The 16,463-nt window shown below is 39.8% G+C and overlaps 3 protein-coding genes across 3 annotated transcripts; 1 reads left to right on the top strand and 2 right to left on the bottom strand.

The window, feature by feature from the left end:
• Window positions 1-380: 380 nt before the first annotated feature.
• Window positions 381-7,418, bottom strand: hprt1l (hypoxanthine phosphoribosyltransferase 1, like). The gene is made up of 9 exons (XM_039808970.1): window positions 6,918-7,418; window positions 6,378-6,484; window positions 5,863-6,046; window positions 5,010-5,075; window positions 4,893-4,910; window positions 4,360-4,442; window positions 3,306-3,352; window positions 2,085-2,161; window positions 381-923 (listed from the first exon to the last, which is right to left on the bottom strand). The coding sequence occupies exons 1-9, from the start codon at window positions 6,933-6,935 to the stop codon at window positions 876-878; spliced, it is 648 nt and encodes a 215-aa protein (XP_039664904.1). The 5' UTR covers window positions 6,936-7,418; the 3' UTR covers window positions 381-875.
• A 571-nt stretch (window positions 7,419-7,989) lies between these two features.
• psmd7 (proteasome 26S subunit, non-ATPase 7) lies at window positions 7,990-14,086 on the bottom strand. The gene is made up of 8 exons (XM_039808968.1): window positions 13,930-14,086; window positions 13,399-13,490; window positions 12,825-12,917; window positions 12,636-12,733; window positions 12,433-12,513; window positions 10,744-10,835; window positions 9,081-9,279; window positions 7,990-8,442 (listed from the first exon to the last, which is right to left on the bottom strand). The coding sequence occupies exons 1-8, from the start codon at window positions 14,001-14,003 to the stop codon at window positions 8,179-8,181; spliced, it is 993 nt and encodes a 330-aa protein (XP_039664902.1). The 5' UTR covers window positions 14,004-14,086; the 3' UTR covers window positions 7,990-8,178.
• Window positions 14,087-14,232: 146 nt separating this feature from the next.
• LOC120564184 (dynein light chain roadblock-type 2-like) lies at window positions 14,233-15,478 on the top strand. Its single transcript, XM_039808969.1, has 4 exons — window positions 14,233-14,388; window positions 14,685-14,760; window positions 14,882-15,049; window positions 15,184-15,478. The coding sequence occupies exons 1-4, from the start codon at window positions 14,371-14,373 to the stop codon at window positions 15,225-15,227; spliced, it is 306 nt and encodes a 101-aa protein (XP_039664903.1). The 5' UTR covers window positions 14,233-14,370; the 3' UTR covers window positions 15,228-15,478.
• Window positions 15,479-16,463: the final 985 nt, after the last annotated feature.

Below are 16,463 nucleotides of genomic sequence, written 5' to 3'. Positions count from 1 at the left end.
TCTGCCAACTTTACACGCACATTTACTGCCACTTCATCAATGACGGCTTCGACCTAAAACACACGGTTTTTGCCCACATTAAATAGATTAGATTAATATTATAGATTACAGATCTTTGAGTTGCGCAGTTTTTGTTTTCGTTGAGCTTTGCCACTGCTGTGCACCTGATACTCTGTTTAATATCAGGAGCTGTACAGGCTACTTCCCATTATATAATGCAAAGATTATCACATGAACAATAAGACAGGGAATTGAAAGTCACTTTTCACCTGAATATGGCTAAAGTAGCTAGAGTTACGTTATTTTTAAACATGAAATACGTTAACGTTACTCAATTTGAGATAACTGAAAAAGTGCAACAGAAAAGAAAAAAAATGGACTCGAGATTTCAACGAGGTTTATATTGCTGTAAACATATGAAATAAATCATAAAGTACATTCCAAGTCAGTCACTTTATGGCATAATGAGAGGATATACAAGTCAAAGAGAGACATAAACGGAAGGCTACTTTAATTTGACTGACAGCTCAGTGAACATAAAGCAGTAGCCTGAGACGTGTGAATTGAACAAATTAATGTTATTCTATTTCTATCTCCAAGATAATACTGCAACTTACAGGTAATGTCTATACACATTAGTGAATAAATAAATTAAAATGTAACAACCAAACCAAAATATTCATATACACAATTGATCCCACTTATTCATAGGGGAGAAATTAAATATTATTTAAGTTATTTACAACCCACAACTCACATTTTGTGGATTTTTATGTAGAAAAATAAATAAAGATTCAAAACACAGCAAAGCTAAGGAGGGGCATCACAGTGGTCCTAGTCTTCATTGATTTCAGTCCTCGCATCACTTCATCTGCTCACACTTTGTACTTCTCCTTGGCTTGATCATTCAGTATACAGATGTGCTGTGAAACAAATGAAAATAAACCAGAGACAAGTCAATTCATGTTTTTCACGCATTTCTATTGTCCAGAAATGAGATTTTCTGTTCAAATTCAACATTTTGTTCAGCTAGTCCAGGGCTGTAGTTACCATTGAGGGCACTAAGGTCATGTCCTCTGTATTGTTTTTTAAAGAGACCGTTTTACCACCTGAGGAGGTCTTTACATTCTATAATTAACCACAAAATAGTCATGGACTTTTTAGATTCTGAGAAAAAATGTAATTAAATTTGAATGAAGTATAATTATTTAGCATTCCTCCACCACAAAAGGCATTTTTCACATTTTGACATGTCATGATAGCATATTAATAACATTAAAGATGGTGCAGTTCTATTTACGTGTGACAAAATGTGTACTCGAAACAGCAGTAGTCATCCAAAGGAAAAGAAAGAAAAAAAAAAAAAAACTATTCACAGCTACAAAAGAAAACAAAAAATGAGGATTAAATATTTGGAAAAACATTTTATTTTCTCTTTGTTTACTTGGTAGTGGCGTTTGATTGATAAACATCATGCATGCGTCACATTTCCTGTTTGAACAAAAGAGTAAACTACACTGATATTTTGTATGCCAACTGCAAAAACTGTTATCTAGGATTATCAGTATACTGTGCAAAGTGTATATATTAAAATGTAGCATGGAATTTGTTTAAAAAGACGTCCATCCTCATACTTTTCATCTTAAAAGGTCCCATGACATGGTGCTCTTTGGATGTTTTAGTGGTCCCCTAATACTGTATCTGAAGTCTCTTTCCCGAAATTCAGCCTTGGTACAAAATTACAGCCACTAGAGCCAGTCCCACAATGAGATTTCCTTAGTATGTGCCATTTCTGTGTCTGTAGCTGTTGAGGAGGAGAGAGGGGGGGGGCAAGGTGGAGGGTGGGGGTGTGGCCTTGACCAACTGCCACTTTGCTCGTTTGAAAGCCATGATGTCTCTCTCTCATGGGCGGGCCAAATTCTCTTGGCGGGCAAAGCAGAAAAAGGGGAGGTAACCTTGCTCCTTATGACCTCATAAGGAGCAAGATTCCAGATTGGCCCGAACGCATATTAATGTTAAAAAAACTCATAAAGTGAAAGGTTCATGCCATGGGACCTTTAAGTAATCAATTGCAGCAAACTTACACTAAGATCTCTGAAGTACTCATTGTAGTCCAAAGCATAGCCCACCAGAAAGGAATCTGGCACCTCGAAACCAATGTCTGAAATAAAAATATAGACACCACCACTGTGAGTCATATAAAGAAAACAGACAACTTCTTTTAAGTGCATTAAGTGAAGTAAAACTGACAGGCTGACCTAAAATGAGATGCGGAAACATTTACGGTTAACAGAAGCTCTGTCGTGAACTAATACATGATGCTCTTTTACCGTCTGTGTAGAGTTGTACTTATGCTGTCAGTGCTATGTAGTGGGAAGTCAAAACGCCTACAGTAACAGCTGTCCTTGAGGGACAATCTTAAAAGAGATTATCCAACTCAAACCTAAAAGCATTACATAATCAGAGACAGTGTGAGCAGGGGGTTTTCAGGCATGCATTAGTGCATAAGTGCCAGGCTCGGCTATATTTGGACTACATTTTCCTGAACTCACTGTTAATCTTGCATGGAAAACAGCTTTATTAAATAACACTTTACCAGCCCTTTAAAGAACCAGACACACATGTGAGTGACTGGCATGAAATGAGCATTAATATGTTTTTATCGCACTAAAATCATCTCAACCTAGACAATCATTTCTCTTTTTTATTGCACTATTTGCATATGCTGTACATTTCATATTTTATATATTATTACTGTATATTTGTTTTTATTATATATGTCTAAAGTATTGATAATATATGTTTTTTATTGTTTGTATACCTGGAGTGGTAACGAAAATAATTTCCCCCTGGGATTATTAAAGTATTTCTGATTCTGACAACACTTTATACATTACATAGCATTTTTTTCAAACCAATCACAATCGTCTTGGGCGGCGCTAATCACCGTACGGAGCAACAGCGCCTCTGCAAAATAGCCTCGGGAAGGAACTTGTTTTGGTGGAACGTGTGTGTTCAAAGGTTGTTTTAGTCGTGCAACAGAAAACTCAGATTGGACAGATAGTCTAGCTAGCGGTCTCGATTTACCCTGCAGAGATCTGAGGAGCAGTTAACCATAGTCCTCATTAATCCACCGGAGTTTAAAATGCCAACACAAAGAAAGCCCAAGATCACAGACATCCAGCCTAAATGTGGGTCATCCGGCGGAATTTCCAGCGGCACCGGAGCAATCCCGGAAGTGGAACGTTGTGAATATAGACTATAGATAATACGTCTTAGTGTGAATTGAGTAAAGAGGCACTCACAGTCTGGTCTGTACCCTGAACTCCTCGGGGTCCTCTTAACCAGAAGGCTGGAATTACACAGAGAAAACACAGGATATTTGAAACAAAAGCCCTAAAAGAGATGTTAACATGCCAAAGAGAAAAATAAGTTGTCACTGCAACCTTTTCAGTGCAGGTTTTAATCCTGACAGATGGCACCTATTGCCTGGTACACTCGCACAACACCTTGGCCAAACAGGCTAAGTGGTGCCAATGAATAGAGGTTGCCTGTCTTAAAGCTCAATTCACAGAAGGAAAAAGGATTAAAAGGATTCTGAATAAGTGAAGCATATTGTTTCTGAGGATGGTTAACTCTGTCGCCTCACAGAGAGAAGGTTCTAAGTTGGAGCCGTTCTGTGTGGAGTTTGCATGCTCCCTTCATGCCTGTGTGGGTTTTCTCCCACAGTCCAAAGACATGCAGGTTAGGTTAATTAGTGACTCTAAAGAGTCTATTCAGCCCCGTTGTATTGGGTGGCAGCAGAAAGGTCGGTGGTTCCTATCACAAAATCTCAGCAAGATAAGGAACTATGTGACTATGTGGGAAAAAAGTGTTTTTTGTGAGTAGTATGTGAATTGGGTAAACTGGCAATTTAAGAATTTTATTTAAATATATAGTTCAGTTAAGAATTGTTATTCACAATGGAAGCTTGGCAAGAGACATAGTGTCGATAAATGATTATAGGGCCAACATCAAAACAATAGAAATCAAATGACCCTACCCATATACAGTAGATAAAAAATAAAAAAATACTATATTTTATGCAAGCATCAGAGGAAACCCACATTGCTTCAAACACATTTCCTGTTTCAACCTGCTATCGGGAATAAATCAGAGAAATGGCCTCTACTTCCACAGTGCAGTTAAATTAGTGAGGCAGATTAACTCTTAAGCTGCTCCCTCCCTCCATCACATCTCTAAAGCAGTCCTAAAGAAGAGCGTCCATTAGCTAAGAGCCCTGTTATATGCACTCGCTCTATGGACATACCAGCCAGTTACAGTGAAGGTCTATAATTCAGCCTCCTGGAGGGTGCCTACCTTACAACTTTAACCATCTTGGGATTGCATTCACTCAGCAGGGAAAGTAACGTCTGCATCGTCCTTCCTGTCTCCACAATATCCTTTTTATAATGCAGGACACAGGAAGTGGTCACATTAAAGTGGAGGCATAAACATAACATACATAAAAAATATGACATTTATATAACTCATGTACAAAGACTTTGGTGTTTTATCTCCAATTGGTTTTACTCTAAAATGATGTCTTCCATTTTAAAACAATGAACAAATGCAATAAACACAACACAAGGGTTGGGTGACATGACAATGCATATTGTGAGATGATGTGGATTTTTCAACGATAGAGATGAATGCATTCTGTTTATGCCAAGGTATTTATATCATTGTGAACAGTATTGCAAATCAGTGAGCAGGATTTATGTATGGTAATATTGAATTGGATTGAAATGTCATTTACAATATCATGATATACATTTATTCACAATATAAATTCACATAAACTGATTTTACGATATCGCCCAAAAAAACAGACTAAAGAAGAAAAGTCTTACCTCGACAATCAAAACATTCTGCAGAAAAAAAATGAAAAAGGACATTTGATGAAGTATACAGCCATACAAGACTGTGTAATTGAAGTATTTCTGCCTGACAAACACTTGTGGACTAACCTTGCCTGAGAGATTGGACAGCTCATCCCCTCCTATGACTTTGACACTGTTTGTTGACTGGTCATTCTGGGGGACACAAAGAGGAGACAATATCATTACTGTAACATTATCCGACTCGTCTTATTTCTTTTGCTAGAATCCCCAGAAAAATCCTTACCACAAATCGTAAGTTACGACTAGAGATCGAGCGATTCATCTGTTTTGCCGATTAATCGGCACCGATAGTTGATAGGTGGAACTATCTTTATCGGCAAAAATCCATACCGATAGTTTTTTCTGGTTGCATCCATTACATTACACAGTACGCGAGAGCTGAGAAGGGTCTGCTGGCATCATGCATTACAATAGTGGCCTCTAGAGGCGAAATAAAAACTATCACTGATGCCTTGTGTTGTTTATTTTCGACACGTGTTACTGCGCGCTGCACGGAGAGCACATGCTGTGCGTCAGCAGGAAAAGTTAACCCTCTCCTTGATTTCATGTTGTTTATGGAGAAGGAGAACCAGGAAATGAGTCAGGGGAAACGCAACGCTACCAAGCCACGGCCGAGCGTCGTGCAGTTACATTTTTCGAGAGGTGCATGTCAGGCTACGGCGTAGGGTCCGGCGTAGACGCAGAGAGGGGTCTGCGGGGGTACGCCGTCGATTCGACGCAGAAGCATAAAACAGCCTTAAGACCGAGGTGATGGTCTGAGTGAGGTCGAAATAGATCTACATTTACTATACATTTTTAAATGTTTACTGCAGTGGCCCATTTCTGATTTAATGAGATTGTTCTCATTTGTCACCCCATATCACACACCTCACATTAGCACAAGTGCTTCCTGGAAATTAAATGAGAAAAGGCAGCTTACACAGTAGCTCTTCACCCTAATGAAATCCACTGTCAGGGGGACTGATTTATCACTGTTCTGGTTCAGTGCTTTAATGTAGTCCAGGAGGTCTGCGAAGAACTTGTATCCTCCTTTTAGCACACACAGAGCTACAATGTGGTGTCCCCCCATGTCCCGGATTATGTCGCGGGCCAGGCGCTCTGTCCTGGATCAGAGAAGTAGGACACACAAAATAGTAAGGGCAGGGAGAGAAAGAAAAAAAACGATGCAATGGTGAATGCAGTAGGCCTACAGTTTTTATGGACAAGGAGGAGATGCTTTACATGATTTTGCACTTAAACATAATTGCTTACAATGCATTTCACTGCACTGGACATTTAACCCCCTGCCTCACAAATCCACATTCAAATGCACTTCAGGATGTGGGCTACAGTGATTTGTTAGACAAATGTGGCAGTGAAACAGAAAGAAACGTATGACTTAACAAAAATACCAGAGTCCTTTTTAATGTTTGTTGCAGGTGGTGATTGGTTTACCTGTCCATGATAAGCCCATGGGGGATGATCACCTTTTCCAAATCGTTCTCATAATGTCTGGGGACACAGAAAAGGTCCAGCTCATGGCCTTTCTCATCATCAGCGATCTGAAACACGAAGAAGGCGCCAATATTTTCAACTCCGTACAAAAAGGTATACAGTTCTGACAGCAACGCGCGCCAGAGACGCGTCATCACAGTAGTCTCGCATTACTAGACCTTTCTCCACAGCGCTGTGGAGAAAGTGAACCAGAGTGAAGCCATTCCTTGCGCCCCTGGCAACGCCGAGCCTCTCAACCACCTGTTTATACATCCATGGTTTATTCCCGCACACACACACGACTGAGATTTGAGGGTTAACGGACATCAAACGCTCATTTAGTGTAGCACAATTGAAACACTCCAATATTGATTGGAAGGCTCGTGCCACCTGCAGTCTATCAAAACAGGCCTACATTGCACGGAGCACAACCACACCCTGACAAGTGCACTAGTTAACAAATCCCCGAACAAGCCAGCAGCAAACAGTTTACAGCCTCACCTGCAGATACGAAGCCATGTTACCTGCGGCGGGTCCTGTTCAGTCGCAGTGAAATATCTGAAAAGTCATGCTCAGGTGCTGAGTGTGAGAGAGAGGTAAAGAGCGAGAGGGAGGAGGGTTTGTTGACTGGAGGTGGCACGAGCTGCTCTCTTCTTCACCGAATGCTGCCGACGGACCGCGAGCAGTAGCCTATGCTATGCTTCTTTGCCGGGGTATAATCCCTTTACGTCAGAATCCAGTTTACATTCCCGATAATCTGATTTGTCCGACGCAACCGGAGGTTAAAATGCGCCACTGGTCACAACTACTAGGCTACTGCATGTTTTGGTAACGGTGACAAGCGATGCAACTGCGAACGGTTTAAAGAAGCGGCAGATGACGCAGTTATAAAAATATAACTGATGACAGTTCCGACTCCCCTCACTAAAAGCACTACACTGCTCCCTGCGCGTGGTTATATTGCATCATGTGCTCTGTAGCGAGTTTAGAACTGTACGGATTTTTATAGACTCTTGTAACCCAAATACACCGATACCTACTCACTATTGCATCACATTATTTATTTATTTATTTATTTAATTTATATATATATATATATATATATATATTTCTTAATGACTTCTCACTGTGTACTTCCAGCACATGCTTTGGCTAACTTGTACTTGTATGTATATAATAATAATAATAATAATAATAATAATAATAATAATAATAATAATAAGCCAATAAAGCGAATGCAAATTTGACTTACGGTTTAATCTCTTATGAAGTGGTATTACCATATTTTATAGATCTGTTAGTTTTGCCATGTTTGTATGGTATCAATTGTGTTAATGTTAGAGTCATACTGCCTTAATTTAGAATGTTTTAATAGGAACAGTGAAAACAACCCATTTTTTTTTTTTTTTTTAAATGATCCCAATTTAATGAGTGATACAGGAAACAGAACGTTTTCCATCTTACAAAAAAAAGCAACCCCAGGTGTTGTACAACAGCAGGAGCACAGGAACTATGAAAACAGAATAAACATGTTCTCATAGTTCAAAACACCAAAGACGCAAACATCATCATCTTTGTATGATAACAGTCTTTATGAGTGCCACTAGTGACCATGAGGCCAGATCTCAAATGACACCATTCCCCTTATAGAGTCCTACTTTTAGCCTGAGACCCACATACAGAACTGTGGCTGTGGGCAGAAAGTAGAGCACCATCCAGATGAGATGACATGATTTGAGAGAAGACCTAAAAGGGAGAACACTCATTTTTTCTTCTTCTCATCTTTCTTGGCACCATCAGCTTTTTCCTTCTCCTTGTCTTTGTCCTTATCATCTTTTTTCTCTTTGTCGTCTTTCTTCTCTTTCTTGCCTTCCTCCTTCTCCTGTCCTTCCTTCTTTTCTGCGTCTCGGTTGGAGATCTTGTTGTTGATCAGGTTGTGAAGGGCCACCACAGAGCGTATGAGCGAGGCCAGGTAGACCACCAGCATCTGGTCGTTGGTCTTAAGGTAGAAGGCTTTTGTGAACTCCTGCAGACAGAAACAACATTCAGCAACACAAAACCTAAAGCAATACAACACACATGTTCATACAATATGAAATGAACAAGAATATAGTGGCTAAATAATAATTATTGAGATTACAAGCAAACTGCTTTCTGTCATGCAATTCTACAAAGGAATGGTGAAACCATTGGACAAAAAAAAGTGATAAAAATGAAGGGAAAGTATTTTATCAACTAACCAACTGTAGATAACTTTTTTTTTTTTTTTTTTTTTTTAAATGGAATTGTAGAGTTCAAAGTTCATCACAAAATTTTATTTGGAAAACAGTATTGCAGTAGCAGTGTGTCTCACTTAATCTGACTAAGTTTGCCCTCCAGTGGATAAAATGAGAATCTCAGCTCAGTTTTCAGTTCAGTTTTTTTTGTTTTCTTCTCCACATCTTTGGTTCACTGAATGATTTCAAACTTGTGCAGTAGTTGTAATTGTGCAGTATTTATAACATACTAAGTGTGCTCATTGTTAAAAATCCAGTCACATAGGATAAGCAAAATAAACAAAATGTCACTTAAATTAAGTAAAATTACAATTACTACAATTCAAAAGACACCAATGGTTACTAAAATGCTTACATGGTAAAAGCCCCTAAAACATAAACAACATACCAGTAGATTTACGTCTGGCAGCAAGTTGAAGACATCCTGCAGCTGGTAGATGATCTGGTGGTTGATGGGAAGTTTTCCTGCCGTCACTCTCTCCAGGTAAGAGCGGATGTCCAACAGCTTCGAGTTGAGCCCCTTCAGGCCGTGAACCTGATTTGTGATCCGTTGCGACAGGGTGCCCACTGTGGTATCCTTGATATCTCTGTATATGGTATGTAGCAGATGAGAGGTGAGTGGGCATGAGTATGAATGTCTTAACACATTGTGCAAGGAGTTATCATTTGTTGATAATTTTCATCAATATGTCCTTGCACTTTTGGTAATTATAGTAAAGTAGAAGCAAAGTTGCATTTATACTTTGTACTGTAATAATTATTTACTGTGGTGACTAAAATGGCTATTACATGGTTAACAGTAGCCCGGTTGACACCAGACCCTTCTCAGTTGTAACAGAGTGGGTCTGGGGAATGTTCCTTCACAGCCCATTTCCAAAAGGGCATCACCAACGGACACTGCTCAAATTCCTCTGTGTGTGATCAAATAGTCCTTTCAGTGTTTCCCACAGATTAGAAAGCAATTTGTGGTTGGGAGGAGGACAGCCCCATCAGTTTGGGAAACGCTATTGACGTTACATCCACATTACAGGCTTTACAGCATCCATACATCCCTCGGATGTATCATAAGATAATACCATGGATGTATTAACAGAACACATGGTGAATTACAACCATTAGTTATATCCATTATTACAGCTATAGGACCTCGGGAGAACCACCGTCATATGAGCATGCGCAGTGCAGGGCGACATGGGCGGGCGCAGTCGCGCGGGTCTGCTCCAGGTCTGCTCGCGTTCATTATGCGCGATTCATCATGCCTAGTTTAATAACTCTGGATTCGGCTACTATTGAATGTTAAAAATGTTAAACACGTGACCTTTCAAACAAGGACCCTTTAAGTGTTCGGGCTGGTAAGTTGAAATAGAAATTGAAATGATATAGAAGTTTCTTTCACCATGCAAAGTCTATGGGAAAAGTCTTTCTGGGCCAGAGGGGTGCAGTTCCACCGTTGGCCGCTAAGCCCATGGTTGCTTTTAGACATGGCGCTGTTCCTGGGGGCTTGGTTCCAGGGATGATCTCGCTGATCGAGACAGATGCGGTGTGCAGGGAGGGGAGGGGCTGTGTGTGTGTGTGTGTGTGTGTGTGTGGGGGGGGGTGGGTGGGGTGTGTGTGTGTGTGTGAGAGAGAGATGGAGGGACAGCAGGGAAAGGAAATGCAGCTGAACGAATACGTTGCGTGTTTTAAATAGCAAAATAAAGAATAACAAAACGCAATATGTGGCGGTCAGTGTTGATTCTGTGGCGCACCGCCACAAATTAGTCTATGTGTGAGAAACACTGCCTTCAACCAATCAGACCAACGACCCGGGTGACGTAGCAGCGACAGCGGCATCAACGGGTTGCTGCGCTTCGATGGCCGTCATGTTGAATGTAAACAAACAACGGTTGCAATTGGTGCCTCGATTTGGAAAAATTCGAAATGGGCTTGAACGGGCTCTTGGCCAGACAGACTTGCAGAGCAAATCTCAAATTTGCGGGAAGTTCGTCAGGGTTTTCCCAGGCTAGGTTAACAGCGTAGCAAAGTGTGTGAATCAAAGGTTTGTTTAGTACCTGAGCAGGTGCTCCACACCCACTTCCTCAGCTTCCTCAGCTCCAATCTCACTGGTGACGTGTTCAAATGTCTTGGATGTTGGAGTACCGTCCTACAAATAGCAAATCACAACAATGAAAATACTTGAAACTCTAAACCAAAGTTTGTTTTCAACTAGCATTACAAAACTGTTCAAATAAAAGTGCAGTGTTCGAAACCAATAGATGTGACAGGATGATAACACTGCAGTACAAACGGTCACATTTCACTGGGAATACTCGGACCAAAAAAGAAAAACTACAGCCCTTACAAAAGGCCTCCCAATTTACCTTGTGGACAGATTAAAATGTGCAATATGTAATATATTTACTGTATTAAATCCAAAAATGACCACAATATGTCATCTTGTCTGACAACAATGCTAAAGCCAGTATTTTCTCCTTTGAAATTTACGTTCCATGACGGAATGTCTGTGTTTTGGCCTGCGTGTTGGTATCGACTGACTATTTTAACAGCTGGGCCGGGATGCCAGATATACCAGTAAAAACACAAACCCAGCGCGCTACAGCTGTAGTACAGCCATGGAAGCAACAAACAAACAAATGGGATCAACGGAAACAGATTACACCCAACCTAAGAAACCTCAGCATTTCTAAAAAGTTGCATGATCAGAGACGTAATTAAACCCAGGTATAATATTGGAAATTCTATGAAAGCTGGAGACAGCTTGGAGCCCAAAAGGACGCAGAGTTGGCCAATTTCCTCTTGAACAGGTAAGCATTAGGCTTCAGGCTAATTTATCACGGCTACTAGGGACAGGCATGTTATGTAATTTCAACATTTGTGTACTCACATTGAATTATATAGAGTACTTGAATTGGTTACTCGCAAAAAAAAATTGAGACGGCCAGTGAAGTGATCCCGACTGGTCCTGGCTAACGCCGCCATGCTAACACACGATAACTGCTAACATTACCGGAGGACCAGGCAAGCGGGCCACGGTCCAACCACTGTGACAAACCTATGACAGAAACCGCAAGTTTGAATTCATCATAATGGAAACATGCAATTTAACTTTGGAAAAACAACCGTGTAGCCTGTCGAGCGGCCGTAGCCGACCAACGGTGAGTAATCTTAAGCCAAGAAAGTGTGTCCGTCAGTCAGGTAGAGAGGACCATGAGTTTGTAATGCGTTTAGCGATTGTTGCCGTAACTTTAAGCCGAGACAGTGCGTCTGTCAGTCGGGTACAGAGCTTCGCATGAGCGTGGGCTTTTATGACTCAATATAGCCAGCATCTAACGTTAGCTACGCCGCTGTGATGTGGAGTAATGTCTGGCTATGTGAGACAAGCATCTAGCAACATTGTTGGATGCTGCGTTCTCAACCTTGCAACCTCCGTGAACCTTGAGTCTGGGGAGGAGGGGCCGGGGGAGACGACTCTCCAGTATTTTGAATTTGGAATGCAGTAACTAGTTTAAACGCTGGCTGTCAGTATTACATATTGCACCTTTAAATACAAAGAGTAGTCATAAAACCTAAAATCTCCAGACTTGTGTCCAGGAAACCCTGCATGCATCGTCACCAAACTCACACAAATGAAAATGTATTTATTATGTCATTTATAATTAAATAAATAAATGCTCACTCCAAAACACTTTTGAAAACAACTAGTTTTCAGTCTGCTTTAATGCAATCCATGATTCACTTACATCATGTATTTCCTCCACAGAGATGTATGCTTCTGTGGGTAGACCAAGATCTTTGGGCTTCACATCTATAATGACTAACACCTGGTAGGATAAAAGACAAATATATGAGCGACTTATTCAACATCAGAATGAATATAAGTAGAACAAGGGGATGTCTCAACACATGCAAACTATGCAGAGAAAAACGTTAAGCAGTTACATACCGAGTTGGTACAGTACTGTTTGATGAGCTCATTGATGGCAATGTCATTCTTATGCAACTTGGGTCCTGTGTGGTACCATCCGACTATTCTTTCTCTGGCTGAAAACCAGGGAAGACCGTTATTCACAAGTATAAAATCAGGGTTACCCCATCACGTAAAACAGGGATTAGGGAATAGGCAGTGCCTTACCATTTACTTTCTTGAACATGCCATACATGTTCTCCAAGTAGTCATGATCCAGGAACCACACTGAGTCATCCCTGTCATCCTCGTCAAATGGCACTGAAAAGGAACATTGACAATGAATTAAAGAAGTGACTAAATCTGTCTGTGGCAGACTTACATTTGCTGACTTTTAGTATAATTTTGCTTCATATAGTGCTGTAGCAGTTATGAGTTGACCGTAAAATTCTGTTTAACGCATATTCAAATATCTTAAGGGGCCATCCACTGTTTTTACACATAAGTCTACTACCTACTACTCAGCCTATGAAAACAGTTGAGTAATGTTTTCTGTGGCTGTGGAGGAAGCTTTCTAAAGTTCTTAAAAACTCTGAAATACACATTTATAACAGAAGGCCTGCTATACAAACTGGCGTGCATAAAGTTTTAAATATGTGGGTATTTAGCAGGCAGGGAGGGTTAAATGAAAAGATACAATTGAGTTACATTACAAGAAGTGAAGGACCATAAAGGACTTCACTGTTCTTGATTGAACAGGTTTCTCTGAAGCCCTCCAAAAGGCTGTCACAATGTCACTCACCTGCAAAACTATTTGAGACGTCAAGAACTTTTTTATGCCATGATCCCAGAAGGACACCGACCACTCGTTTCTGATTGCCAACTTTTCCTATCCTGTAGATTGAATTGTCAAACAAAACAAATTATATTGCCATAATTTTGTCAGAAGTGAACGCTATGACTCATAAACATAGTCGTTAGCTTGGATGCTACTGTAAGCTAAGCTAATGCACAAATACGTTATCCATCGCTAATTAAATGAATGACTATATGATACCATTAGTGGGTACGTTGTAGCGAGTTCAACTACTATTCAAACCTAGTGTATTATTGATTCGTTTAAGGGTTTAACAAATATTGTTTTCTAACACTGGCTAGGTGACGAACGAAACTGATTTCACTGAGCTAACTAGCTTGGTCATCTCTGCATTCATTTGCAATGGGGCTCTGACTCAGCAGGGCTAACATTAGCTTAGCAGCAACGTTACGCTCCTGGACATTTTTAACTTCCAAATTGACATCAGGACTGAACACAAACATTGAACTTACTGACCTGTTAAAATGATCAACCACGCTGAGCAACACCAGTGGGTGAACGACCACATTTTCCACCGCTAACTCCGGCATTTTTGCAGTAAAGATAACAGCTAACAGCCCACCTCAACACAACGACGGCTACGCTATACACTTCCGTTTACGTATGACGTTTCTTCCGTTAAGCTTATTCCCCTCTTACTGAATTTGATTTGATTTGTGTTGTTTTATTTATTTTTATGTAATGTGTCCTTTGTATTCTCACTTTATGTCCATCATATATTTTTACATACATTATTTTTTATATGCGTGTGCTAATGTTGTTTATAACTGTATCTTTATTGCATTTTGTCATGGGCATTTGGCATTTTGTCAATAAACATCGTCTCTTCCGTTTCTCTTGGCAACAGAGAGACGCGGAGAAAAGGCAGGGGAGTTGTGTCAGCCGTTCACAGACATAATGGCAGGAACTGAGCGCGTAAGTTATTGTTTAGCTAGTGCATGGTTTATTTTCGGAAGCGTTTTCTTAAATTTATTAATGAACCTATTAATTCTTATATTAACGTTAGATAACTGAAAACACCGAAGTTGCATCAATTACTTTAACGTTAGCTAACTTACCCTACTGTAACCTTGCTAACTGAAATAAAATCAAGCATCCTTACAGTTGCTGTTTATTAACTACTGTTTAATTAGCTAGCTAGCTAGCAGACTCTGTGAAACGTACATTTAATAAGTGGGTGTTTTATTAATCATCTTCATTCTGTCCTGCAGGAGGAAGTTGAGGAAACACTGAAGAGGATCGAAGCCCATAAAGGTGTTATTGGAACAATAATTATCGATGCAGAAGGTAAGCCAAAAGTCCTAACGCTAGCTAAATCTCCAGCACAACAGTTTTTTTTTGTTGTTTTTTTTTTAATCTGGGACATAAGGTTTACAATATTGTATGACTAAACGTTTGATCTTTTCAGGTATTCCCATCAGAACAACTTTAGATAACTCCACGACGGTTCTGTACGCAAGACTTCTTCGCCGCCTCACGATGAATGCCAGGAGCACAGTGAGGGACATTGACCCTCAGAATGACCTCACCTTTCTCCGCATTCGCTCCAAGAAACATGAGATCTTGGTTGCACCAGGTGAGTGTGTAATAGTTAGATTTGTATTGACTTAATAAACGGCCCACTGAAATAAACGCACATTTACAGCCAACAGCTGTAACTTAGAAGAGGCTCTGTTTTTACTACATTTGTCTTCTTTTATGTCTCTGCAGAGAACGACTATCTGCTGATAGTCATCCAGAACCCATGTGAATAGCTTCTGGACATTTCCATGAGAGCCTTTGGTTTGTCACATGGTGGTGCTTTATCTATAGGCAAAATATCTTTTTTCCACTGTGTTATGATGCTTCATGTACTGCATAATCCCTCTTCTTCTACTTGGAACGCAAGTATGTTGCCTTAATCTTGCCTAAATAATGCATTTTTTGTTCTACCTTATGTTTTTCCTTTCATTTTATGTATTTGTGTTGATATTGGATTCTGTAAAATAAAGCTGCTGGTACAATACTTAGGCTACTAGATCATCCCTGTTGATTCTGATGGGTGACATATTCGATGAAAACCCTGACATTCAGACAATTAAGAATTTAAACTATGATTTATAAAGATGTATAAAAAAAGCTGAGGTAGCTTTAAATAGGACTTTATATCAAGAGAAAAAGATCTAAGTGACTTTAAAAGAGAGATTATTGGGCCTCAGGAGCTTCAGTCACAAAGACAGATGAGCAATCCTTTTGACTGGAACTGAACAGTCTAAATCTGAATCTGTACATGCCTGAATGCTTGGCTCTGTGTGGGGTTCTGATGGCTCTGTGCTTTGAGTTACATTTTCCTGCCATGGTGTGACTGCTTGTCCCACAAGGGTCCCTTGAAATCAACGCAAAGTGATAGGGCTGTGCAGTTAATCGAAATGTAATCGTGATTATGATTTCGGCTCCCAATGATCACAAAAACAGAATAATCGAGAAAAACTATTATTTAGCTCATTACGTTTTGCAAGTAAACTGAAAAAATAAAGTTTAAATAGGAAAAGTATTAAGGCAAATTTCAGTTGGTTTTTTTTTAACAGTTGATTTATTTAACGGTTTCCACTGTTTAAGTTCAATAATTGCAACATATTTCCAGAAGTCAACGAGTAATGGTGTTAAAATTATCGTGATTTCAATATTGATCGAAATAATCGTGATTATTTTTTTTTCCATAATCGAGCCGCCCTACAAAGTGATCAATCACTTTTATCCAGTGGTGGGAGAAGTATTTAGATGCTTTACCTAAGTAAAAGTCATAAGTCCTGCATCAAATATAAGTTAAGTAAAAGTACTTAAAGTATTATCAGAAAAATGTAATTAAAGTATCAAAAGTAAAAGTACTCACTATTCAGAATGGGCCCTGCAACCTCGCAGGGCTTCCATTGTTACAACACTTATGTTGATTTTGTTGAACCTGTGGGGGCAAGGAAACATACCCACTTAACATTCTAAGTGGATAGAGT

This window comes from Perca fluviatilis, chromosome 8, assembly GCF_010015445.1.
Source record: "Perca fluviatilis chromosome 8, GENO_Pfluv_1.0, whole genome shotgun sequence".
NCBI classification, from domain to species: Eukaryota; Metazoa; Chordata; class Actinopteri; order Perciformes; family Percidae; genus Perca; species Perca fluviatilis.
Note: the sequence above shows the minus strand (reverse complement) of the source record. Positions and strands in the feature narration are given on the sequence as shown.